Source organism: Saimiri boliviensis, chromosome 1 (genome assembly GCF_048565385.1).
Source record: "Saimiri boliviensis isolate mSaiBol1 chromosome 1, mSaiBol1.pri, whole genome shotgun sequence".
NCBI classification, from domain to species: domain Eukaryota; kingdom Metazoa; phylum Chordata; class Mammalia; order Primates; family Cebidae; genus Saimiri; species Saimiri boliviensis.
The window spans coordinates 290,745,736-290,768,367 of NC_133449.1; the positions used below are offsets into that span (position 1 = coordinate 290,745,736).

A 22,632-nucleotide genomic window follows, 5' to 3' on the forward strand; every position below is an offset into this window, starting at 1 on the left:
GGCCCAGGATATGCCACCTCAGTATTCTGTTCTTCAGTTCTAGAGAGAAACAAGTATTCATAAACCCAGAGTCAAAGGCTCTGGCACCAAACCAGGGCCTCCAGAACGAACGGATTTGTTTGTCTTTATCAGAGACTCCCAAAGGAGCATGTAACTATTTGTTTATTTATTTATTTTATTTTATTTTTTGAGACCTAGTTTCATTCTGTCACCCAGGCTGGTGTGCAGTGGTGGGATCTTGGTTCACTGCAACCTCCCCATCATGGGTTCAGATCATTCTCCTGCATCAGCCTCCTGAGTAGCTGGGCTTACAGGCATGCACCACCACACCTGGGTAATTTTTGTATTTTTGGTACAGATGGGTTTTTACCATGTTGGTCAGGCTGGTCTCAAACTTCTGGCCTCAAGTGATCTGCCCACCTTGATCTCCCAAAGTGCTGGAATTACAGGCATGAGCCACTGCGCCTGGCCTGTGTAACCATTTTAAACCCTAGCACTGCTTTTGTGGAAGTGGTTAGAATTTGCTGGCCCTGTTAGTAATTGCAGTGGTTTTCATCCTTTTTGCATGGTCTCCTTCACAGCAGAATGCTGTTGTTAAATCATCAGACTTGATACTGTCATTCGACCTGACATCTTTTTTCATCGTCTGCTCCCATCATGTGCTCCACAGATGTGTCTCCTCCCTCCTGGCCAAGTAACCTCTCTATAGCGCTGGGTCCTTCCCTCCTCCTTCTCAGCTAACCTACATACCCCACCCATTCGAGACCACCCCCAGCAGCTTACCTGTGCCACACTGGGGCTACAGGAGTCCTCCCAACCCTCTCCAGCCCAGCAAACCTTGTCACTGTTCTCTGTGGCCCCCCACTCTGGGATGGTACCGGAGACTTCACTGAGTCTTGCTCGGCCACTGCTGTCATACAAGAAGGGCAGCTGAGCTTCTGCCGACTTCTGTTCTCCCATCTCCAAGGGGGATTTCATCCCCAGCGCTCCTTATCGTTAGAGGAGGGCTTGTCCAGGAGGACTCCAGGGATCAGATGGCAGCCCCCACAGTGCTGCCTCGTCTCTTGCTTCCTCTCCAAACTACATCCTTTCTTTCCCCAGCATGGAGGCTCTGTAATGACTGTGGAGAGGGTAAATTGTTTTCTCCCTAATTCTCTTCCAAATACATCCCATCTTTTACCTGGATCTGTGCCCTCTAGCCTTAGACAGTACCTGTTTGCTGCTGCTTCTCTGTTCCATGCTGACAACACTTGGTTGGGGCAAATAATGGCCTGAGCCTCTCCCCAGGGGAAGGAGTGCAAAAGCTTTATCCCATCACCTGTCGGGAGAAGGGATCCTTTCCTGGCACAAGTGAGAAATTCTAATTAGACATGACTTCTTGTGTTGGACCTACTCCATCTAGGCAAATTGGCTTCATTTACTGTGATAATATTGTAAATCTTCTGTACACACACAAACATACACATAACCAACCTTTCAAAATAAAAGCTATTTTCTGTGCCTCAATAATAAAAATATCAAATCTGTTGTCTGGTTACCCTTTCTCTCTTAGGGAGAACACGTCACTCCTCACCAGTTTCTTGTACCAAAAACATGTTTCTATATCTCATACATGTTATTGGTCCGAAGTAGCCATTTTTTGTTCTGTTGCTCTCAAATCAGTTCCCAGCAAAGCTGAAGGAGTCCCATTGCTTTCCAAAAACCAAATCATCTTTTCATCCAACATTGGGGGTGTGGCTAGTAGCTGGACTTCTAAGAAAGACAAAGTTATGTCCATTTATTCTTGGCTCATTTCAGATATGGCCAGCTTCTCCTCTGCCTCTCTGGAAGGATGGAGAGAAAGGCTGGCCATGCTGGGAGACTGAGTGTGGAGGATGACAGGAGGCGGGACGGGCTGATGGCGGAGGAAGTGTAATGTCAGCAGCACATAAAAAAGACAGATACGGAGTCATAGGCTCCAGAGTCAGGGGGGCAGGTGACTCCTGTAGGCAGGATATTGAATATCTTTGTGCCTAAATTTCCCCGGCCATAAAATAAAAATGCTGACCTCCCTGGAGTTTCATGAATTAGAAGAGATCTCAAACATATAAGCCAGTTGCATGGGGCCTGCAAAGAAATGGTGCTGGGGAAGAGATAAACTCATTTTCCCCAGTTCACCTCTTCCCCATCAGGCTGAGGGCACATGCTTTGGCCTGCCTAAGTTGCCAGGAATACCCCTGCCATCTCCCAGAAGGCCAAGAGTATCTCCCCAATGTGGCAAGCTATTATTGATGTTCCTTTTGCAATATGTCAGTGTTGACCCCCCACACCCTGATTTGCATTCTCTTCCTTTTTCTAGCTTCTCTCCCTAGTTTTGGGGAAGATCCCAGGAGGAAGTGGGCTGCAAAAGCTCAGATTCCCAGGCTTTTCCAAGCTGGGAACTGGAGACTCAGCAGAGTGCAAGGACTAGGGGAGGCAGTTATGTCCAGAGGAAGCATGTCCATTGAATGCACGATGAAAGTTGGCATTGTACCAGGAGAAAGAGCTTCCTTCTTGCTAAGGGATGTCAGTTCCAGATTCCCATTTCCCAAGAAGCAGTTTGCACACCTGTGTTTTGTCATGTCTGGCACTTCCTGACCATCCCTTCTTTGCTCCCTGAGAGTGGAGCTGTCAAATAGTTCACTGCAGCCAAGAGATGCTTTAGTGAGTTTTACCTGCTCCCCTACCCCTCAAGGCTTCCCAGAGCTTGAGGCGCAAAGCGGGCATGAGAGTAAAGCATACAATGTGGTTGATGGTGATAAGAAACTATGTGAATGTGACTTCTAATGTAGGACAGGATGAAGTTGTTTTTTTGATCTCGTATTTCATGCAGGGCTGGGCTGAGGATGTGGCAGGCATGGCATATGCCCTACGTTCACTGCCAGAGGGGGCTCCCTGCCTGCCACAGGTGAGAGCCAGCTCTGGGGTGCCTGCCCCCATGGGGGAAGGGGGGTGGAGGGGGCCTGCTGGGGGGACTGGGTGGGAAAGGACTGGTCCCCAGGAGGACCCTGCCACAGAATCCACAACCTCATTGCGTGAATGTAATTTTCTCAACTCAAAATGAAATTGCAACAGGTGAAACCCTTGCATTTGTAGATTTTTCTATTGCACGCTCTTCTCCAGGACACTACAGGACAGTATACATCATACATGCAAATGTCTGAAAATCTGGGCCTGCGTTCTGTTAAGTGACACTGAATGCTTCTTCATCCAGATATGACAAGGACATTTTAATATGATGCATTACCTATGTTCCATTAAGGCTGACGACCACCAACCCGAAACAAACTTCGTGTCCTACTTTATGTATAAGACACTGAATTATGGCCCTGAACGTAATACAGTTTGACCTTAGTGTTTTTTTAAAAAATATATTTTACAATGTGCACTCTTGCTTTTCAATGTCATATTTACATTTATCTACCATGCCTGTTTCTGACGAGTCCACTCCTTATTGTTCAGCCAATGACTTACTGGCACGTTCAGAAACTCATCTCTGTGCCCTGTCTCCAAATTCAAAGCTCTTTTGAGAAATCACTCCCACACAACCCATTCTCATTTTCTACTTTTTCAGAAGTTTTTTTTTTTAATTTCTCTTAATGTCACTGGCCCCATCCGCCCATCCCAAACCTCTGTATCTTGAAGCATCAAGTATCTGCATCACGCAGATGACTTTCAACTTCAAGTACCGAAAACACTGTCGCAAAAGAAACCTAATACGGTTCACTGATTAACCCTGAAATCTTGGTCCTGTGCTGAAGGCAAAAAAAGGCAGTTAAAAAGTTTAAATGCCCGTCTAACATATTCAACCCATTCTGCACCTAGGTCTTGATAACGCAACCTTTTTGGCTCCTGTAAGCAGCCGTCTGAAAATGCAAATGTACTATTTGCATGTAGGGTTTTCTTCCTGCTTCTAATGCCCTTTACCTTCCCTGTTTTTGCAGTGGTCAGTTTATATCCGAGCCGCTGTCCGAAAAGAGAAAGGCCTGCCCATCCTCGTGGAGCTGCTCCGGATAGACAATGACCGCGTGGTGTGTGCGGTGGCCACAGCACTGCGGAACATGGCCTTGGACGTGAGAAATAAGGAGCTCATTGGTATGTTCTCTCTGAGTCACAGCGTCTCAGCTGTTACTGGAAAATATTTTCTCTTGGGGTAGATGTGGTGGAACCCATATGCACAGCATAGGCTTACGCAGAAGCCGTGCATTTATTAGCAGGCTCGTGTTTTCTGCTGTCCTTCTAGTTTAAATCCAGTGCACTGATTTACCTTTTAGAATTTAGAGGAAAATGCAATGCTTGTTGACATTTCTAATCCTTGCAAATTGAAAAGGACCTCAATGCTCGGCACTTGATACGGTTGTCCCAATCCCCTGAATCTCTGGCAGGCTGTTTGTTTCCGATGCGGTGAACAGAGGAATTCTGATGGACACACGTGACTTTTCTTCTCCTCTCTGTTTTAAGTTTATTTTGCATAAGACCATACTAACCCTATAATCCTATTCTTTTAAGAAATCATTTCTCTTTAATTTGCTATTCAAGAAATACAGAGGATTCTTTATTGACAAGGCATGAAAGAAGTAATACTTTCATCTGTCTATTCAACAAGACTATGGCCTGCTTTGTACCAGGCCTGTTGGCCCAGAGATTACATCAATAAGCAAAACAGACAGGAAGCCCTGACCTTGTGGAGTTTACATTCCAGAGAAGGAGATGTTCAGTCAGCAAACTAAACAAATGAATCACAAAATGGAGCTGAGTAAAGGGTAATCAGTGAGATTGCAAATTTCTTTTTAATTGAGATGATATCACATCACATAAAATTGACCACTTTAAAGTCTACCGTTTTAGTGGCATTTAGTATATTCATAATATTGTACAATCACCTGTGTCAAGTTTCAAAACATTTTCATCACACCAAAGGCAAACCATGTGTCCATTCGCAGTCACTCTCCATCCCCCTCCCCAGCCCCCAGCAGCCACCACTCTGCTCTCTGTCTACGGATCTTCCTATTCTGCGTATTTTGTATAAATGGAATCGTAGAACATATGACCTTTGAGTCTGACTTTTTTCACTTAGCATGAGGACTGTGTTTCTTTAATGGCAAACTAGTAAGTTATAATTATATACATTCATGGGCCGCAAAGTGATGTTGTGATATACAGGTTGAGGGTCCCTATTCCAAAAGTCCAAAATCTGAAATGATGCAGAATTTGAAATTTTTTGAGTGTCCACATGATGCGCCCTCCAATAAGCATTTCCAATTTCGAATTTTTAGATTAGGGATGTTCCACCAGTATTGTTAACTGGTATGTATTCTGCAAATATTCCCAAATCCAAAATAAAAAAATCTAAAATTTGAAACACTTCTGGTCCTAAGCATTTTGAGTAAGGGATCCTCAATCTGAATGTATATAATGTAAACTGATTCAATCAGGCTGATTAACATATTCATCTCCTCAAATAAGTATCTTTTCTTTGGTGAGAACATTTGAAAATTTACTCTTAGCAATTTTGAAATATAAAATACATTATTATTAACATAGTCACCTTGATGCACAATAAATCTCAAAAAACTTATTCCTCCTAAGTGAAACTTTGCACCCTTCGACCGATATCTCCTTATTCCTCTTAACCTTCAGTCTCTCATAACCACCATTCTACCCTCTACTTCTACAAAGTCTCTTTTTCTTGAGGTGGGGAGGGACAGAGTCTCACTCTGTCGCCCAGGCTAGAGTGCAATGGTGCGATCTCAGCTCACTACAACCTCTGCCTCCCGAGTAGCTGTGATTACAAGCTCCCACCACCACACCTGGCTAAATTTTCTGTTTTTAGTAGAGACAGTTTCACCATCTTGGCCAGGCTGGTCTTGAACTGCTGACCTCATTATCCACCCACCTCAGCCTCCCAAATTGCTGAGATGTGATATCACTCTGTTTCCCAGGCTGGAGTTCAGTGGTGTGATCTTGGCTTACTGCAACCTCTGCCTCCCAGGTTCAGACAATTCTCCTGCCTCAGCCTCTCGAGTAGCTGGGACTACAGGCAAGTGCCACCATGCCCAGCTAATTTGTGCATTTATTTAGTAGAGGCCAGGTCTCACCGTGTTGGCCAGGTTGGTCTCAAACTTCTGACCTCAGGTAATCCACCCACCTCAGCCTCCCAAAGTGCTGGGATTACAGGTGTGAGCCACCAGCACCGAGCCTATGGTTCTTTAAATTCATTTGTTTTAGATTCTAAATTTAAGTGAGACCATGTTGCATGTGTACATATGTAACTGGCTCATTTCACTTAGCATAAGGTCCTCCAGGTTCATCCATGTTGTTGTAAAGGACAGGATTCCCTTCTTTTCTATGGCTCAGTAGTATTCCATTGTGTATATATGCCATATTTTACTTATTCATTTATCTATTGATGGCCACGTAGGCTGCTTCTATACCTCGACTATTATGAATAACGCTCCAATGAACATACGAGCTATAAATAGTTCTGTGACATACTGATCTTAGAGTCTCTGGATATATATCCAGAAGTGGGATTACTGGATCATACAGTAATTCTGTATTTAGCTTTTTGTGGAAACTATGTGTTGTTTTTTCTAATCAGTACCGTCATGGTTGTGCTAATTTACATTCCTGCAAATAATGCACAAGGGTTTCTTTCTGTCTGCATCCTCACTAACACTTGTTATCTTTTATATTTTTGATCATAGCCGTTCTGACAGGTGTGAGGTGATAGCTTATTGTGGTTTTAATTTGCATTGCTTTAGTGATTACTGATATTGAACCTTTCTTCATACTGGCCATTTGTATTTCTTCTTTTGAGTAATGTCTGTTCATATTCTTTGCCCATTTTTAATAGGGTTATTTGTTTTCCTGCTATTGAATTGTTTGAATTCTTTATCTATTTTTGATATTAACCTGTAATTATATTTTTGGTTACAAATATTTTCTCCCAATCTGTAGGTTGTCTCTTCATTCAGTTATTTTTTTTTCTCTGCAGAAGCCTTTGAGTTTGATGTGATTCCATTTGTCTATTTTTTATTTTGTTGCTTGAGCTTTTGGAGTTAAATCCAAAAAAATCATTTCCCAGACAGTGTTGTATAGCTTTCCCCCTATGTTTTCTTCTAGAATTTTTATAGTTTGGGTCTTATTTTTAAGTCCTAAAATCCATTTTTAGGCCGGGCGCAGTGGCTCAAGCCTGTAATCCCAGCACTTTGGGAGGCTGAGGCGGGTGGATCACGAGGTCAACAGATCGAGACCATCCTGTTCAACATGGTGAAACCCCGTCTCTACTAAAAATACAAAAACTTAGCTGGGCATGGTGGCACATGCCTGTAATCCCAGCTACTCAGGAGGTTGAGGCAGGAGAATTGCCTGAACCCAGGAGGCGGAGGTTGCAGTGAGCCGAGATCGCGCCATTGCACTCCAGCCTGGGTAACAAGTGCGAAACTCCACCTCAAAAAAAAAAATCCATTTTTAGTTGATTTTTGTATATTATATGAGATCAGGGTCCAGTTTCATTCTTCCATATGTGGATAGCCAGTTTAGGGTTGTGATTTTGCAGTGGGAGGTCAAGATAAGGGTGGTTGGGAATGTGACACTGTAGACTTTAAGGAGGTGCGACAGGAAGCCATGGAGGGATTTGGAGGGAAAGAATCCCAAGTTAAAGGGGCAGCCTCTGCACACAGCCCCTGGAGAGGGAACTGAGAGCAGACCAGTGGGCTTCAGGCCTCCAAGGGACCTCGTGTACCTGGCAGGGTGAGTGCTGGGAGCCAAGATTGGAGAGGCCTTCTGATGCCTCCCTCTGTAGGTGGGTTGGTGCCAAGGCCAAGACAGATTGATCTCCTGGAGAAAGATGAATCTACTGGGACCTCTCAGAAGAGGACACAGTCCCCGCAGGCCATTGTTCTGATTGGTAGGCATCTGGTGTTGAGATATGATTTCTATAGTGTCACTAGTCCCATTACAGCATGAGATCTGGCAGCCCAAATGCAGAGAACAGGTGTCAGTGGGCAGCAGAAGGGAGCTGGACCACCCCTGTGGCAAGGGTGCAGGTGATCTGGGGAACTGGGAGAAATCAGGTGACAATAGGCAAAGAGCCCAAAATTCATTCCTGGGGCAACTGGAAGATGAGGTGTGGTTCCAAATTTCAGACACAAATTTCTCATAGATACATGGTTGTTTTTCCCCTATCCAGATTACAGAGGGCCTGTAAAAGGCTCTGGGAAGCAGCTACTTTTCCTCCTGCCGATTCACAGTCCCCGTCATATCCTCCAAGAAAAGCCATAGTATTTTCAGGTCTTCAGCCATTTGTTTATTCACTGCAGGACCAGACTGCAAATCCATGTCTAATAAATGCAATTATTTGCCATACATATACAGCAGGAAATAAGCTAGCTACTTGCTATTTATGCTTAGTTGGAGTTTAAATTTAAATGTTATCTGTGGATTTTGTAGATTTGGTATATCTAAAGTAGGTCGTTAGCTTCCAAAGTCAAGGTACTCTTTCCACATAACTGTTCTTGTTGCACAGTTGTTTCAGACAGGACAGCACTGGCATTTCCAATAAAATTCTATCCCTTCTATTTTAAAAAATCGAGAAAAAATCAATAGCTAATCGGTCTACTGCTTAGATGCTAACTACTTGGTATTGTGTGTTCGTGTGGGTTTTATTTCTTTTGGTGGATTAAAATATGGCAAAACAGTGAACTACTGATTGGTTTAACAGCTCCTAGGCATCTCTGCTTTCTCGAAAGCCAGTTACCTAGTCCTCTTTCTGAGACAGGAACATTTAGATCACTATACTGCCCATGTTCAGCTAAACATGTACTATCAAATGTCACCAGACAGGAAATAGAGCCAGTCATTTAAAAGTAGAAGGGAAAATATCTAAGTCACAGGCTTTATGAAATCAGGAAGTTTTTTTCTTGACTGAAAAGAGCAGAATTTAACAAAAACAACATTGGATTCTATGTAAGAGAGAGGAATGCAACTTTTGCTCACTCTTTAACTTTAAATATTGTATCCAAGTGGTTTTTGTAAGAAGATGCTATACAGAACTTTATACAAGGAAGAAAGCTGCAGTGACTTTGAATGAAGAACAACAACAGAAGGTTCATCTTGGACCTCTTCTCCTCTCTGTCACCTCTCACAGAAAGCTAGGGTGACATCATATGGTTTCATGGCATTGAAGATCATCTGTATTCTGGTGACTCCAAACGGATTATCTCCAGCATGAACCCCAGATACTATGTCCAACTGTCTGCCCGTCCTCTCCACTGAATCTCTTAAGAGTGTTGCAGATATAAGATGTCCACAACCAGGGTCTCTCCCAGACCTGACCCTTCCACACTCTTCCCCCAGAAAATGGCCAGTTATTCTTGCAGGGACCCAGGACAGACACCTTGGCATCCTCATTTCTAATCCACTTCATACCTAATCCATCAACACATCTGGTCTTCCTTCTGAATTTTCCCAGACTCTGGCACCTCCTCCTCTTCATTGCTGTCTTTCTGGTCCAAAGCTCCCATCATCTCTCTCCTGGCTTATTTCTGAGCACCCCCTTACCTAGTCTCCCTGTGCTGCCTTCAACCTAGATGGTCTCCTGTTACAGTGGCAACCAGAATTATCCTGTTGAAACCTTACAGCATGTCCCTTCTCCGCCCCCACCCTCCTCATCTCAGCATAAAATCCAGTCTTTGCAGAGCAGACATGGAAGCTCGCTATGACCTCTCCAACCCCACCTAGTCCTCACAAAATCAATAAATTTTCTGTAGCCACTGGTTCACTGTGACTTCTGTGTTACATGCTTTGAGATCCCGTCTCAGGGAATTTGAACTTGCTGCTTCCTTTGCCTGGAGTCTCTTCTTCTTGGTGTTCATGCAGCCCAGTCCTCACCTCACTCACATCTTTCTTAGAGAAGCTTTTCTGGCCACCATAATTAAAATCCTACCCTCAGCTCCCTTCCCTGCTTAATTTTCTCCACAGCCCCACTTACCTTCTAATGTATAAGGTATTACTTAGTCATCTTGTGTCTTTTACATCCTTCCCCACTGGAAGGTAAGCCTGTTAAGAGCAGGGAGTTCTGTCTTGTTTCTTTGCTGGCATATCCATGTACCTAGAACAATGCCTGATCCACAGTAGGGACTGTGAGGACAGTGGGGACCAGAGAGAAAGCAGTGAAGATGCTGGAAAAAAAAAATGACTGAACTAAATTTTTCCTGCCTTGTCATCATCTTGACATGACCTCCAAGTCAGCAAAACACTAGGGAAATTAAATAAAACATTAACTAAAGAAAAGAGTTTGCTATTTAAAAAGCCAAGAATCAGCTGGGCTCAGTGGCTCACGCCTGTAATCCCAGCACTTTGGGAGGCTGAGGTGGGTGGATCTCCTGAGGTCAGGAGTTTGAGACCAGCCTGGCCAACATGGCGAAACCTCGTCTCTACTATAAACACAAAAATTTGCCAGGCGTGGTGGCATGCACCATAGTCCCAGCTACTCGGGAGGCTGAGGCTTGAACTGAGGTGGAGGTTACAGTGAGCCAAGATCGTGCCACTTCACTCCAGCCTGGGTGACGGAGCAAGACTCCATCTCAAAAATTAAAATTTAAATTTAAAAAATTAAAAAATAAGTGAAGACTCTAACAGCCAGTTTGTTTTCTCCAGAAATTTACCAGGTTCATGAAGATACTCAGAATTTCAGAAGGAATCCAGATCTTTTCCATCACTAGTTCTGGATTTTCCGTTGAAAATAAAATTCTTCTTAGAGCATTCTGTTAGTTAGCAGTTGGAGCAAGCAGGCTACCACAATTGCAACTAAGGAATGGTTCATCTTCCTTAGACTGCATTATTGGGAAAATTGTAAATAGGCTATCGATCAATAATCACCCTGCCCCATGAGGTCTAATGAGAATCATACGGTAGCACTAGCAGGATGTAACACGCTTTGCCTCTCCCTCGGCTTTCCATTTGGGCTGTTTCCATAGTTATGTGTATATCTCAGAACTAGCGGTAAGTATGCTATCAATAGAGCTTTGTGTTCTTTCTACTGGCATGGAGTGGTAGCTGAAGTTAGTGTACATCCATACATTTCTTTGCAACCTTCAAAAAATGTTAATTACTCTTCTAAGTATGGAAGATTTTAAAAAGGAATGGTATTAATTAGCTTCAATGAAAAGAGTGAACGATATTGTATTGCTTCAAGAAAAAGTTTAGCTATATGCCACCCATTTCAGCACACGGACGGTTCCTGGTGTAGATGGCAGATATTAATCTTAGGCAAATCCCTTCTCTCCACCAACAAACAAACTCAAAGAAACCAAACACTTAAAGCATACATGAGCTTGCATTTGCTACCTGCCACCACCATCCAAAGCCCACCTTGCAGTGGCTTTTCCTGATAAAGGCTACACCCTGCACCCAGAGTTGCAGTGGACAGCACCTATTTGATAAGAAATCTTCTCACTTATCTTAGATTTCCGTTGTGTAATTTTATCCTGACATTGTCTCTTATGTTCTTTTGTATGCATATGTCTGCCCCCAAATGAAATAATAAACAGGCATCAAGTGATGTATTTATTTTTATGTCTGACAGTGTCTGGCACTTTGCTATGCTCATAACAAGCACTCAGTATGCAGTTACTGAATGAATTAACTGGTGGATAAATAACACAGCAGGTTTATTCAAAGAGCGGTTCTGAAGGAGGTTTCGAGAATCCAAATAGAGAGAGAAAGGGGTAGAGGGGATGTCTGTGTCTGTCTCTTTCCACGGTGTCCAGGCAACAGAGGTAAGAAATACAGCTTAGATGCTCTCTCCAATCTAGACTCTAATCAAACTCATTCTGCTGCCACTGTGGAAGAGGCTTGAGATTGGGAAGGAAATAGTAATGCTTTTTGTGTGAGATTCAGTCACTGCCAAAGGTTCGTGCTGGCGGTGCCACCGCATCCCCGTGGGTACTGGCAGAGCTCACAGAGCCCCTCCCCGGCTGCCCTGGGCTCTGGCGGCTTGCCACAGTTTCTGGCAGGAGAGCCAGGGCCAGGATGCTGCAAGCATCCTCCTAGCTCCTGGCACCCTCCTGAGGCTGAAGAGAAGGACTCGTCTTCTGTGTGGTGAGCCTGGCCTTTCCCAGTTTGCCATCACCCTTTGGCCTCATCCTTCTGTGCTTTGCGGGACTGTTTCCCTATGCTCTGCTTCCATTTGGATGGCTGCTTTACCACACTGGGGAGGATGTGTAAGAATCTTCCTTCGACTGACGCCCCCACGTGTTCCTGTTCTATGATCCACTTTTCACATCGGGCTTTCCTTTCACTTTACCAGCTAGCTGAGCTTCTGTCCATGCAAGGCCCTCTCTCCCCATTCCAACCTCAGAAGGAACACAGCACAGCATATGACTTTCTCTGGGGTCAGGATGGGGCCATTTCCTAGGGGAATGGGCTGCTTTCCAAACACAGACATCCGCCAGGAGAGAGGGAAGGGATGGGAGCCCAGTGCCCCGCTGTGTACACAACTCACGCTTTCCCACCTGAATGAAATCAGGAACAAAATCAGGGTAGTTGCTTGCCTGAGAGTCTGTTATTTTCTAAGTAGTAAAATTCATTGTTATTCTTTCCCCACAGGGGTCTTCAGATCATCCTTTTCCTTCATTCTGGAGGTTAAGGAGGTGAGGGGTGCAGGGGAATTAGGACCATCCTTTCAAGCTTCCTTACTTGTTGTTTTAAATATTCAAATAAAAGATAAGATCTGCGCATTGTAAAGACTGTTTCCAGACAGAGATTCCTGTTGATATTTAAAGGACAACATAAAAATGTTATTTGAGTGAAAATAAAGACTGATGCCTATAGAATTACAGAACTCCTCCCTGCTGTGTCTTAGTGAGAAATGTTTTTTTCCTTTGGAGACCTGGGGTGAAGGGTGGGGAAAACAGGGAAAATCTTCCTTATATCAGTACCATCCTGAATGCTACATATAAAGTTGTATAAAGATTCTCTTTCATTTAGTCATCTCGCAACGGACTCTGGGAATTCTAAACCTGGAAATACTGCTCTTCATCGAAACTTTGAGATACATTTTTAACCAAATCCTTAATGATGAGAGCATGAGCTGGGGAGTTAACAGGCACCTACAGCTATGTCTCCACTTCCATGACACATCGTTACAAATGCTACTCAGGACACCATTCCTCGAAGTCTGTCTAAATTCCGCAGCCAGGATGGAAACCACCGAGTCCTGATCCTGTCTGTGCCCTGAGGATCACATTGCATTCCCATTGTTTGCTGGAAAAACTGTAAAACAGGGCATTCTACAAAACATTTAGACTCCTATCACTTAAAATAGATAACGTGCATGTTTCATTATTTTTGCATCTCATGCTAATGGCTGGCATGTGACAAAATGCTCTGGGATATGGGCGCCCCATTCTGGGGAACAGGCCTCTTGAGGGTCACTGATCACAGGGCACCGTAGGCACCTTCTTTTCTTGTGTTCTTGACCCTGGCGAATCGCATCTCTGTCCAGGGAAAGACACAAGGCTGTATAAACTCCAGTGCAACCCAGGAAGGCGACGCGCTATTTTCATTCTTGGAAACATAGAAGCTTCACTTTATTAAGTAGATATGAGGAAATTTGAGAGACCTATCTTCTCTGCTTTTCAAAATATGTTCCTTCAGACCCAGGCAGATGTCGTTTTAATTAGAACACTTGCAATTTCAATTAGTATTTTAAAAAGAAGCCAGATTTCTTAGACAAGGTGATGTATTGGAGTACTCTATGCTGGTTTGTTTTAATGACCTGATTTCTCTAGCCAAATTTTAAGCAGAAAGAAAGCTCTGTACCTTGGCTGGAACTTTGTATCTTCAGATTAGGCGCCTGCATTACAGGACTCATCTCTTAAACCCCAGAACCTAATTTCATGAATGCTGCCTCCCTTTTTGGTGACGCAATGGGTTCTTTGTTAATTAATTTGGGATAGCTGTTGGAGAATTTTGGCAGCTGGGTCTGGAAGATAAGGTTTCTTTAAAAGGGAAGTTGTAAATAAATTGAAGGGCCAATAATTGTTTTATTAAATAAGAGTTAATGATTTGTCCCTTGGAAAGACTCCATGAGGGTAAAAAGGCAAAACTGAAAATTTTCCAGCTGATTCAAATTCAGGACCTCTGCCCAAAGGCTTACAGACCTCAAAGAGAGAGGGAGAGCCCACATAACTTTATTTGAACTGTTTAGGTATTCATTTTATGCCTGGCCAAACCGTTTTCAAAGAAAAGCTTTAGAGAAGAGGATGCATGAGAAATGAAATGACTGTCCTCAAATACCACAACCAAATCTTAAGAACATAAAAATAGAAAAGAGACTTTTTGCAAGATCATGTTTTTACATTGTATTCCCTTCTCTGTGTGGATTGCTGTCTTCTTTCCTTTTTAAAAACAAAAGTCTCAATATCTGGTGGAAATAAATTATTATTTTTACTCTTGAATACTAAAAATTAATGGATTAGAAAAGAGTTTAAAAGTTTAAAGATTAATTCTCATTAAACTATTCTGGCTGATGTTTGATTATATTTATTATGCTGGATCTTCAAGGAACTATGGAGCAGGCCAGGACGGCTGTAATTGAGTTTCAGCTAAAAAGAAGGCTCCAGGCTGGTGCCATCAGTCAGATGGGCCAGTGATTCTGCCCTGGGGGGCACATAAGGCAGTTAGAAGAGAAGGAGGCAGACAGCGGGGAGGGGACAGCCAGCCTAGCAGGAAGGGCACCGCAAGTCTCCCGGGCATAGACTAGGGAGGGAACCAGGAAGGAGACAGAAGCCTGGAGATGCAGCCCCTGCAGTGTCTGGGCAGCCCGAGGCTGGCCGAGGGTGCTGGTCTATCACCTGGCACAAGCAGCAAGCACAGATTTTGCTCCTAAACCCAATACCTTGAGAAGAAAAAAGCTCATGTTGCTCATCTGCCAGACTCCAGTCAAAGGAACATTGAGAGAATCAAGCAATCCCCAGCCGCTCCTCATGATTAATGTACTGTTCATTTGGGAAGCTTGGTTTTTAAAATTTAAAACAAAATTTTCCTGTTCAATTTCTTGTATGATAATGTATTTAAGCAATCTCAGGTAAAATGAATGGATTTGAAACATAGAGTGGCTTATTTCCCAAAGTGTATCTTTTTTTTGGAGACAGAGTCTTGCTCTGTCTCCCAGGCAGGAGTGCAGTGGTGCAATCTCGGCTCACTGCAATCTCTACCTCCCAGGTTCAAGCGATTCCCCTGTCTCAGCCTCCCGAGTAGCTGGAACTACAGGCGCGCACCACCATGCCTGGCTAACTTTTTATATTTTAGTAGAGATGGGGTTTCACCATGTTGTCCAGGATGGTCTTGATCTCTTGACCTCGTGATCTGCCCTCCTCGACCTCCCAGAGGGCTGGGATTACAGGCGTGAGCCACTGCGTCCAGCCCCAACGTGTATCTTTCTTACCATTTGATATAGGCAACTGAACCTGAGGCAGTACAGCCTGGGCTGATGCACATATATGTTAATGTATAGTGTGTTACTTTTAATTAAGAGCCACTTGTATTGCAGCATTAACAACAGAGGTTATTCAGTCAGTGCGCAAGAGAGATGGAAAGATACAAATCCCTGTGGTCCTCACCTTGACACCTGAACAGTTTAATTTATTGGTTAGAAAAAGTGATAGTCATGAAATGGAAACTGGTGGTATTAAATTTGTAATTGACTATTAGCTGCACAGACTGATACCCCTGGTGCCTATGTGAGTCAGAACCCTCTTACGAGTGACTTTTTTACTCTTAAAGTGTTAGAAACCCAGTAGGTTTAATTTTCAAGTCATCGTTTCCTTTCTTCCTCAGATCCAAACAGAAACCCCAGTTTTTACTTGGCCGTCTTTTCCCAGTGATAGAAATGCACAGAAACGTCTATTATTTTCTTTGCTTCCATTTCTATGTCCCAAGTGAGTAAACCAAGTATGATATCTTACTGACACTTCGCCAGGGACTTCATTGAGTTCTCTTTAGTACCCCTCTACATTTTACTTTTCAGTTTCAGCCCATAGCATGACAAGCCCAGGACACACACATGGTCCCCTAGGTGGGTTCCGGCCCTCTATCCCTTCCTACCCAGTCTGCACTTCCCCACCCGCACCCCCACCCCTGACATCATTGTCGCCACTCTCACCTTTGCAAGGTACTCCAGTTGAGGACCAGTCAGTGTTTTCTGAGATGAATGACACAAAATGAACTCTACTGCCTCATTTTTTTAAAAAAAATTTTGAGACAGGGTCTTGCTCTGTCACCCAGGCTCTGTCACTTAGGAGTGCAGTGGTGCAATCTCAGCTCACTACCACCTCAGCCTCCAGTGTTCCAGTGATTCTCATGCCTCAGCCACCTGGGTATCTGGGATTACAGGTGCACATGCCACCATGCCTGGCTGATTTTTGTATTCTTAGTAGAGACAAGGTTTTGCCATGTTGGCCAGACTGGTCTTGAACTCCTGTCCTTGAGCCATCTGCACGCCTCAACCTTGCAAAGTGCTGGGATTACAGGCATGAGCCACCATGCCCAGCCCTGATTTTTTTCTTAATAAAAATTTTTACTGAGGCCCCCCAAGAGCCTTTGTGCTTCTTAGCACAATAGGCATGTCTCACGTCCAAGCTTGTTCAAACCTCCCAACAGCCTTTGGCATATTGATGTATCTTGGTTCCCAAGATAAAACCTTCCTAGTGTTCTTCCCACTCCTTTCCTTCTCCATTGTTCTCACCTCTTTGGCTTTTTCTTCTCCACTTTATGTCACTGCTGTGCCCTGGGTCTTTCTATCCTCTCCCCTTCTCCCCTTCCCTCCCCTCCCCTCCCCCCCCTCCCCTTCCATCCCCTTCCCTCCCCTCTCCCATGCACTTCTCCTCTTCCCTCTCTATATACATCTAAGACCTCTCCTCTACTTTTTTCCAGGGCCTCTTCATTTCTTCCTGCCAATCCAGGATAAACGTGTATAAATCTGGTATAATTTCCCTTCTGCCTAAAGAAACTCCTTTAGCACTTTTTATAGTGCAGATCTGCTCAAGATAAATTCTCTCGGCTCTGTGTCACTTTGAAAATGTCTTCGTTTCCTCCATCCACAAAGGATATCTCTGCTTAGTAGAATTCTGAGAAGAACGTTTTTTCTTTTAGCACTCCAAAGATATTATCGTATTGTCTTATGGTTTCCATTGCTTTTGATGAGAAGTCAGTTATTACTGTTGTTCTCTGAATACGTGCTTTTATGCTACCCACTTTTAAGATGCTTAGTCGTTATTTATTCTCATATTTCCTTGACCTCCCCCCTCACTTTCCTGTCTTTCTGGGAATCAATTCCATGTATATTACACTACATGTTATTGTGCTACAGGTCTTAGATTCTTAAGACTTTTTTTTATTCTTTTTCACTTTGTGCTTTCATTTTGATAATTTCTAGTGATCTATCTTTAAACTCACTGGTCCTTCCAGGTGCTATTTTCAATCTTCTATAAAGGCCATTATATAAATCCTTCCTGTCTGATATTGTATTTTCCAATTCTAGAATTTCAATTTGGTCGTTTCTTATAGTTTCCATTTCTCTGCTGAATTTAACCAAATTTTTGATGCATGTTGTCCATTTTCTCATTAGATAATTTAACAAATATATCACAGATAAAGTCTTTGTCTACATATTTTAACATCTACATTATTGTGGATTTACCTCTGATAACTTTATTTTCTTTTAATTTTTGGTCATATTATCTTACTTCTTTGCAAGTCTTGTGGTTTGTTATTGTATGCCAGACATTATATGTTAAAAGATTTGAATACACTGAAGTTGGTAATTCCTTCCTCCTAAAAAAGAGCACCTGATTTTATCTATGCGGTTGCTATGGTAGAGGGCTGAGTCAATCTAATGCATGCTGTAACTATATCTGGGCTTTAGTTAAATTCAACCCAGTCACAGCTGTAGTTAAATTTGGTTTACCTGAGTTCAAATGTTCCAAGAGCATGATCAGTATTTAATCTACAATTAGGCTTGGAAGTTGAGCACCTATAGATTCCAAAGATTTCTCTATACTCTATATACTATAAACCAGTTATCTATCAGTTTTCTGAGCCAGAGAGACCTCTCTCTCTCTCTCTCTCTCTCTCTCTCTCTCTCTCTCTCCCTCTCCCTCTCCCCCTCTCTCCCCCTCTCTCCCTCCCCCCACCCTCATTTTTTTTTTTCCTCTCTGCTGTGAAGCTTAGCTGCCAGCTTTTTGGATCATTGCACTACCTGTCTTTTTCAGGTCTTGTGTAATTTGACATCCACTGTCTCTGTCCATCCTCAATATGTACCATTTCTGAGTTCACCGCCTCCTTTGCAATTGGACGACTCTCTCCACTCTCCCTACTGATAACATTATCATGCTAACTCATTTAGATGGCTCACTGCAGCCATTTTCCAAGCCACCCTGATGGCTCTTTCACCTCCTTTCCTATCTACTCCTGACCCATCTTCCAAGACAAATTCGGGCCCTACCCTTTTTACAAGCTTCTGTGAGTACTCTAGATTTATTTATTTTTGCCCTACTTGTACATGTTTGTGCTAATCTGTATACCCCCCGAGTTTGGCACTCAAGGAGTGCTGTGTACAACACTCATAGAAGTTCATGATGACTCAACTGAAATAGTGTCATCTCCTCATCTAACCTGGTCACTCTTTAGGAACAAGAACAAGACCTTTCTCTATTTTTACTTCTACTTTTTGTGCTTCTTTTGAAAGCCCTGATATGCCTAGCATTGTGTTTGTGTTGTGATGAAAGTACACGTTGCAAAGTTACTGTTCTGCTAGAATAGGAGCTCTGTGGGAACGTGGACAGTGTCTTCCTTCTTTGCTACTATAACCCCTGAATGCATCTGTTCTGTTATCTAGTAGATTCTTACTAAGTTGAAATGCATATTATTAAGTCGAAGTCATAATATTGTGGTTTTATAAATCACATTTTTATCATCATGCATAGATTTCCTAAGTAATTTAAATCAGTTTGCCATTATAACCTATACCGGAGCACCTTTTACAGCTGAGACCTACTTACCCTCACTCTCCTTCCTTAACTGGAATACACCAGCACCACCAAGCACATCAAAATAGAACTGCATGCTTTACTTTTACTAAGCAAACCAACGTGGACAAAAAATCCTTTTTAAAGAACACTATTCTTAAATTTGGAGGGACATTGGAATCACCCGAGCCTGACCCAGAGACGCCTAGATATGAGTACTTGTTTTAAGGCTCCCTGAGGGATGTTGAAGTGTAGCGAAGCTTGAGAACTACTGATTGGACTCTGTAAGACCCATCACAAATAAAAATTGCCTGCTAATCTTTTGAAAAACTGTCTTCCTCTGATTTTGAAATATTTTATAATTATTAAAGTTTAAACCTCGGGTTTTAAATGTGTATTTAAAAGGTTGTTTTCCTCTGAGATATTCCATTTCTCTGATTAGAAAAGACAAAAAATCTGTTTCAGAATTTGCTGACCCAAACTTCCTCTTTGTATTATTTATATAATGGATAGTTTATTCTAATGGAATAGCCAACTTCAGCCACCATTGCCACTAATGTCATTGATCCCTAGAGTCAAAAAACAGCTTCAATTGTTGCAAATACTGTATGTAGAGAGAGTGGAAATATCAAGTGGGCATTGTTTTAATGTAATCTTTCACAACACACACTTCGATGAAGATATCACGAGCCTCTTCAGTTCAGCAAAGGACTCTACCTTTCCACTTAATAAAGCCCTTTATGTTCAAAGACCAATTTAATCAAGAGGATGGGTTTGAAAAGCTTGTTGAAAACATTCAAATGCAAGTATAACACTGACAATTGTATAGGTGTCTGGGAAGGCTCCAGGGACTATCTCAACTCTTCGGTAGGGACAGGGTTTCCTTCCTCATTCAAGGTGTTTAAGTTCTTCACCATTCAGGATGCCTACATGTGACCAAGCTGGTTAGACCACAGGGTTGGAGGCGCTGCTTCTTCCAGCACCACCTTTTCCCAGCTCCAGTCTTAGCAAACCTCTGGGACCTGAAAACCTGATCCTTCAAGCAGCATCTAGACAGTCCCTCTGGGACATTGGCCTGTGTTTTCTTTGAAGCTTTGTCTCTGTTTAGGTTTGGGTTAAGTAAGGAAAGGATTCCTTCAGTATTTCCGTGAGCAAGCAAACGAGGAGAAAAATAAACAGAAAATATACATATTAATACTTGGAGCTATAACCCTGCATTGACCATTCTCGAAAAATACTGGAGTAGTACAGCTACGTTTTGGTGAGCTACTTTTCTTAAGTTAAAGCTACGTATCCCTTCTTAAACACTATTCTCTGCTTAGAATCTTCTCTACCTTATACCAATACCTGGATGATTTTTAAAATGTGTTCTTTTTGATATGCAGAGGGGGTATAAGGCAGTGCGTGCTTTGAACTGCTTTTGAATCATGGTAATAGGATTTTTCATAAGCTCCTCCCTCTTGTCCCTTCCCCAGGCCCTGACTGACAGCCTGGGTTGTGTGCAGAATGACTCTGGGGTTGGTATACAGGCTGTGTCGTGTACTGGGAGAAGCTAATCAGTTCCATTGAAGATCAAACCTTTGGCCTTGCTTTTTGGTCAGATTGTTCATCTGCTGAACTAAGGAAACATAGACAGTGGGAGACCCAAGGAATAATTCTGTGATCTGCCTTGAATATTCCTAAACTGACCTGAGACCACATCCTGGCATTAGCAAACCTTCTGTGACAGCTTTTTTAACCTGACAGAACACTATTGCAATTGCATTTCATTCTCACTGAGTCTCACTGTTGGTCTGGGAGATGTCAACAAAATGAGTCACACTCTGTAGAATATTCGAAGAGATTTTTTCTGGGCCAAATATGAGTGACCATGGCCTGTGACACAGCCCTCAGGAGGTCTTCAGAATACCTGCCCAAGGTGATCAAGGTGCACTTGGTTTTATACATTTTAGAGAAGCATGAGACATCAATCAAATATATTGCTTTGGTCCAGAAAGATGAGACAACTCAAAGTGTGGTGGGGTGGAGGAGGCACAGGGGTAGAGGTGGGAGGGAGTGAGGGGGGCTGTGGGTAAATTTAAACATTTTCTGGTTGACAGTTGGTTGAGTTTGTCTGAAGACCTGGAATCAATAGAAAGAAAATGTTCAAGTTAAGATAAAAGATTGTGGGCCGGGCGGGGTGGCTCAAGCCTGTAATCCCAGCACTTTGGGAGGCCGAGGCGGGTGGATCACGAGGTCGAGAGATCGAGACCATCCTGGTCAACATGGTGAAACCCCGTCTCTACTAAAAGTGCAAAAAATTAGCTGGGCATGGTGGCACGTGCCTGTAATCCCAGCTACTCAGGAGGCTGAGGCAGGAGAATTGCCTGAGCCCAGGAGGCGGAGGTTGCAGTGAGCCGAGATCGCGCCATTGCACTCCAGCCTGGGTAACAAGGGCGAAACTCCGTCTCAAAAAAAAAAAAAAAAAAAAAAAGATTGTGAAGACCAAGGTTCTTTTGAAGTCTTAGAGTGGCTGCCCTCAGAGACAATAGATACAAATGTTTCCTGTTCAGACCTTTAAAAGGTGCTGAACTCTTACTTAATCTCTTCAGGATTGGGAGGGCCTGCAATAAAAAGATCTAGCTATGTTAATAGATTCTTTCCAGATGCACATTTTCCCCCACAAAGGACAGCTCTGCAGGGCCATTTCAAAATATGGCAAAGAAACATGTTTTGGGGTAAAATCTTTTGACTTTCTTTGTCACATAATGTTATGCCAGAGTCAAACTGGAAAGTAATTCATGATATATAGGGTTAAATAAAACCTATCTGATGAGAATTTATGGTTTATAGGACATGAATCCCCAGACTCCTTAAAAAGGAATTTGGGCAAGATTAAAAAAAAAACAGCTGTTAGTCCTCAGAGGGAAGAGGTGAGAAATAAAAAGAGAGAGACTGGGTGATGAATATTGGCAAGGATGTTTGTTAAATGAAGAAAAGAAGAGTATTTTTTTCTAAAGCATCTTCACAGGGGAAAATTGAGGAATTATGCAGTGACCTTCTTTCTGTTAGGCAAAGGACTAACACTTGCTAAAAGAATTTGAATGGCAAAGTATTAGGGCTCCTCAGGATAAATATTTTAAATTATACGCATGTGTGTCACTGTGCTACTGGATCAAGCAGTCAGGTTCCACGAGCAACAGACAATCCTGAGCATTCCGTAACGAAGTACTATTTGCAAAAAACCATCTTAAATAGGCTAGTGGCCTCGTACGGGTACTCGTGACTGCATCCACAGTTATTAGGCACCTGTGGGAAAAGCCCAAGTGACTGAATCAGGTTATATCCTCCTCCAAGCTTGGCTTAAGACAGGACTTCTAGCAAACCTGCCTTTTAGCTTCTCAGTTGTCCCCAAAGGCCACCTCCACCCCTCGTGAACTCATGGCAGAGATGGAGTGGAAGACGTAGAAATGTTTCGCTTACGAATGATTCTTCCCAGAGCAGTACTAGGGAAGTGCAGGAAAACTGCAGGCTAGACAATCTCTAGCAGTAGCAAGAACAACCACAACCACCCCCACCTAGTTAATCTATAACCCACCAA

The 22,632-nt window shown here is 43.0% G+C and overlaps 1 protein-coding gene across 12 annotated transcripts in view; it reads left to right on the forward strand.

Annotated features, from left to right (window-relative positions):
• Window positions 1-22,632, forward strand: part of CTNND2 (catenin delta 2) — a 937,699-nt gene that overhangs the window by 817,544 nt on the left and 97,523 nt on the right. For 8 of the 12 annotated variants that reach the window (XM_039468167.2, XM_039468187.2, XM_074387220.1 and 5 more), the window contains 2 exons: window positions 2,852-2,926; window positions 3,963-4,113. In XM_039468167.2, coding sequence (XP_039324101.1) covers window positions 2,852-2,926; window positions 3,963-4,113 — 226 coding nt within the window. The remainder of the gene's footprint in view (window positions 1-2,851; window positions 2,927-3,962; window positions 4,114-22,632) is intronic. The other 4 variants (XM_039468169.2, XM_039468194.2, XM_039468183.2 and 1 more) reach the window with 1 other exon arrangement.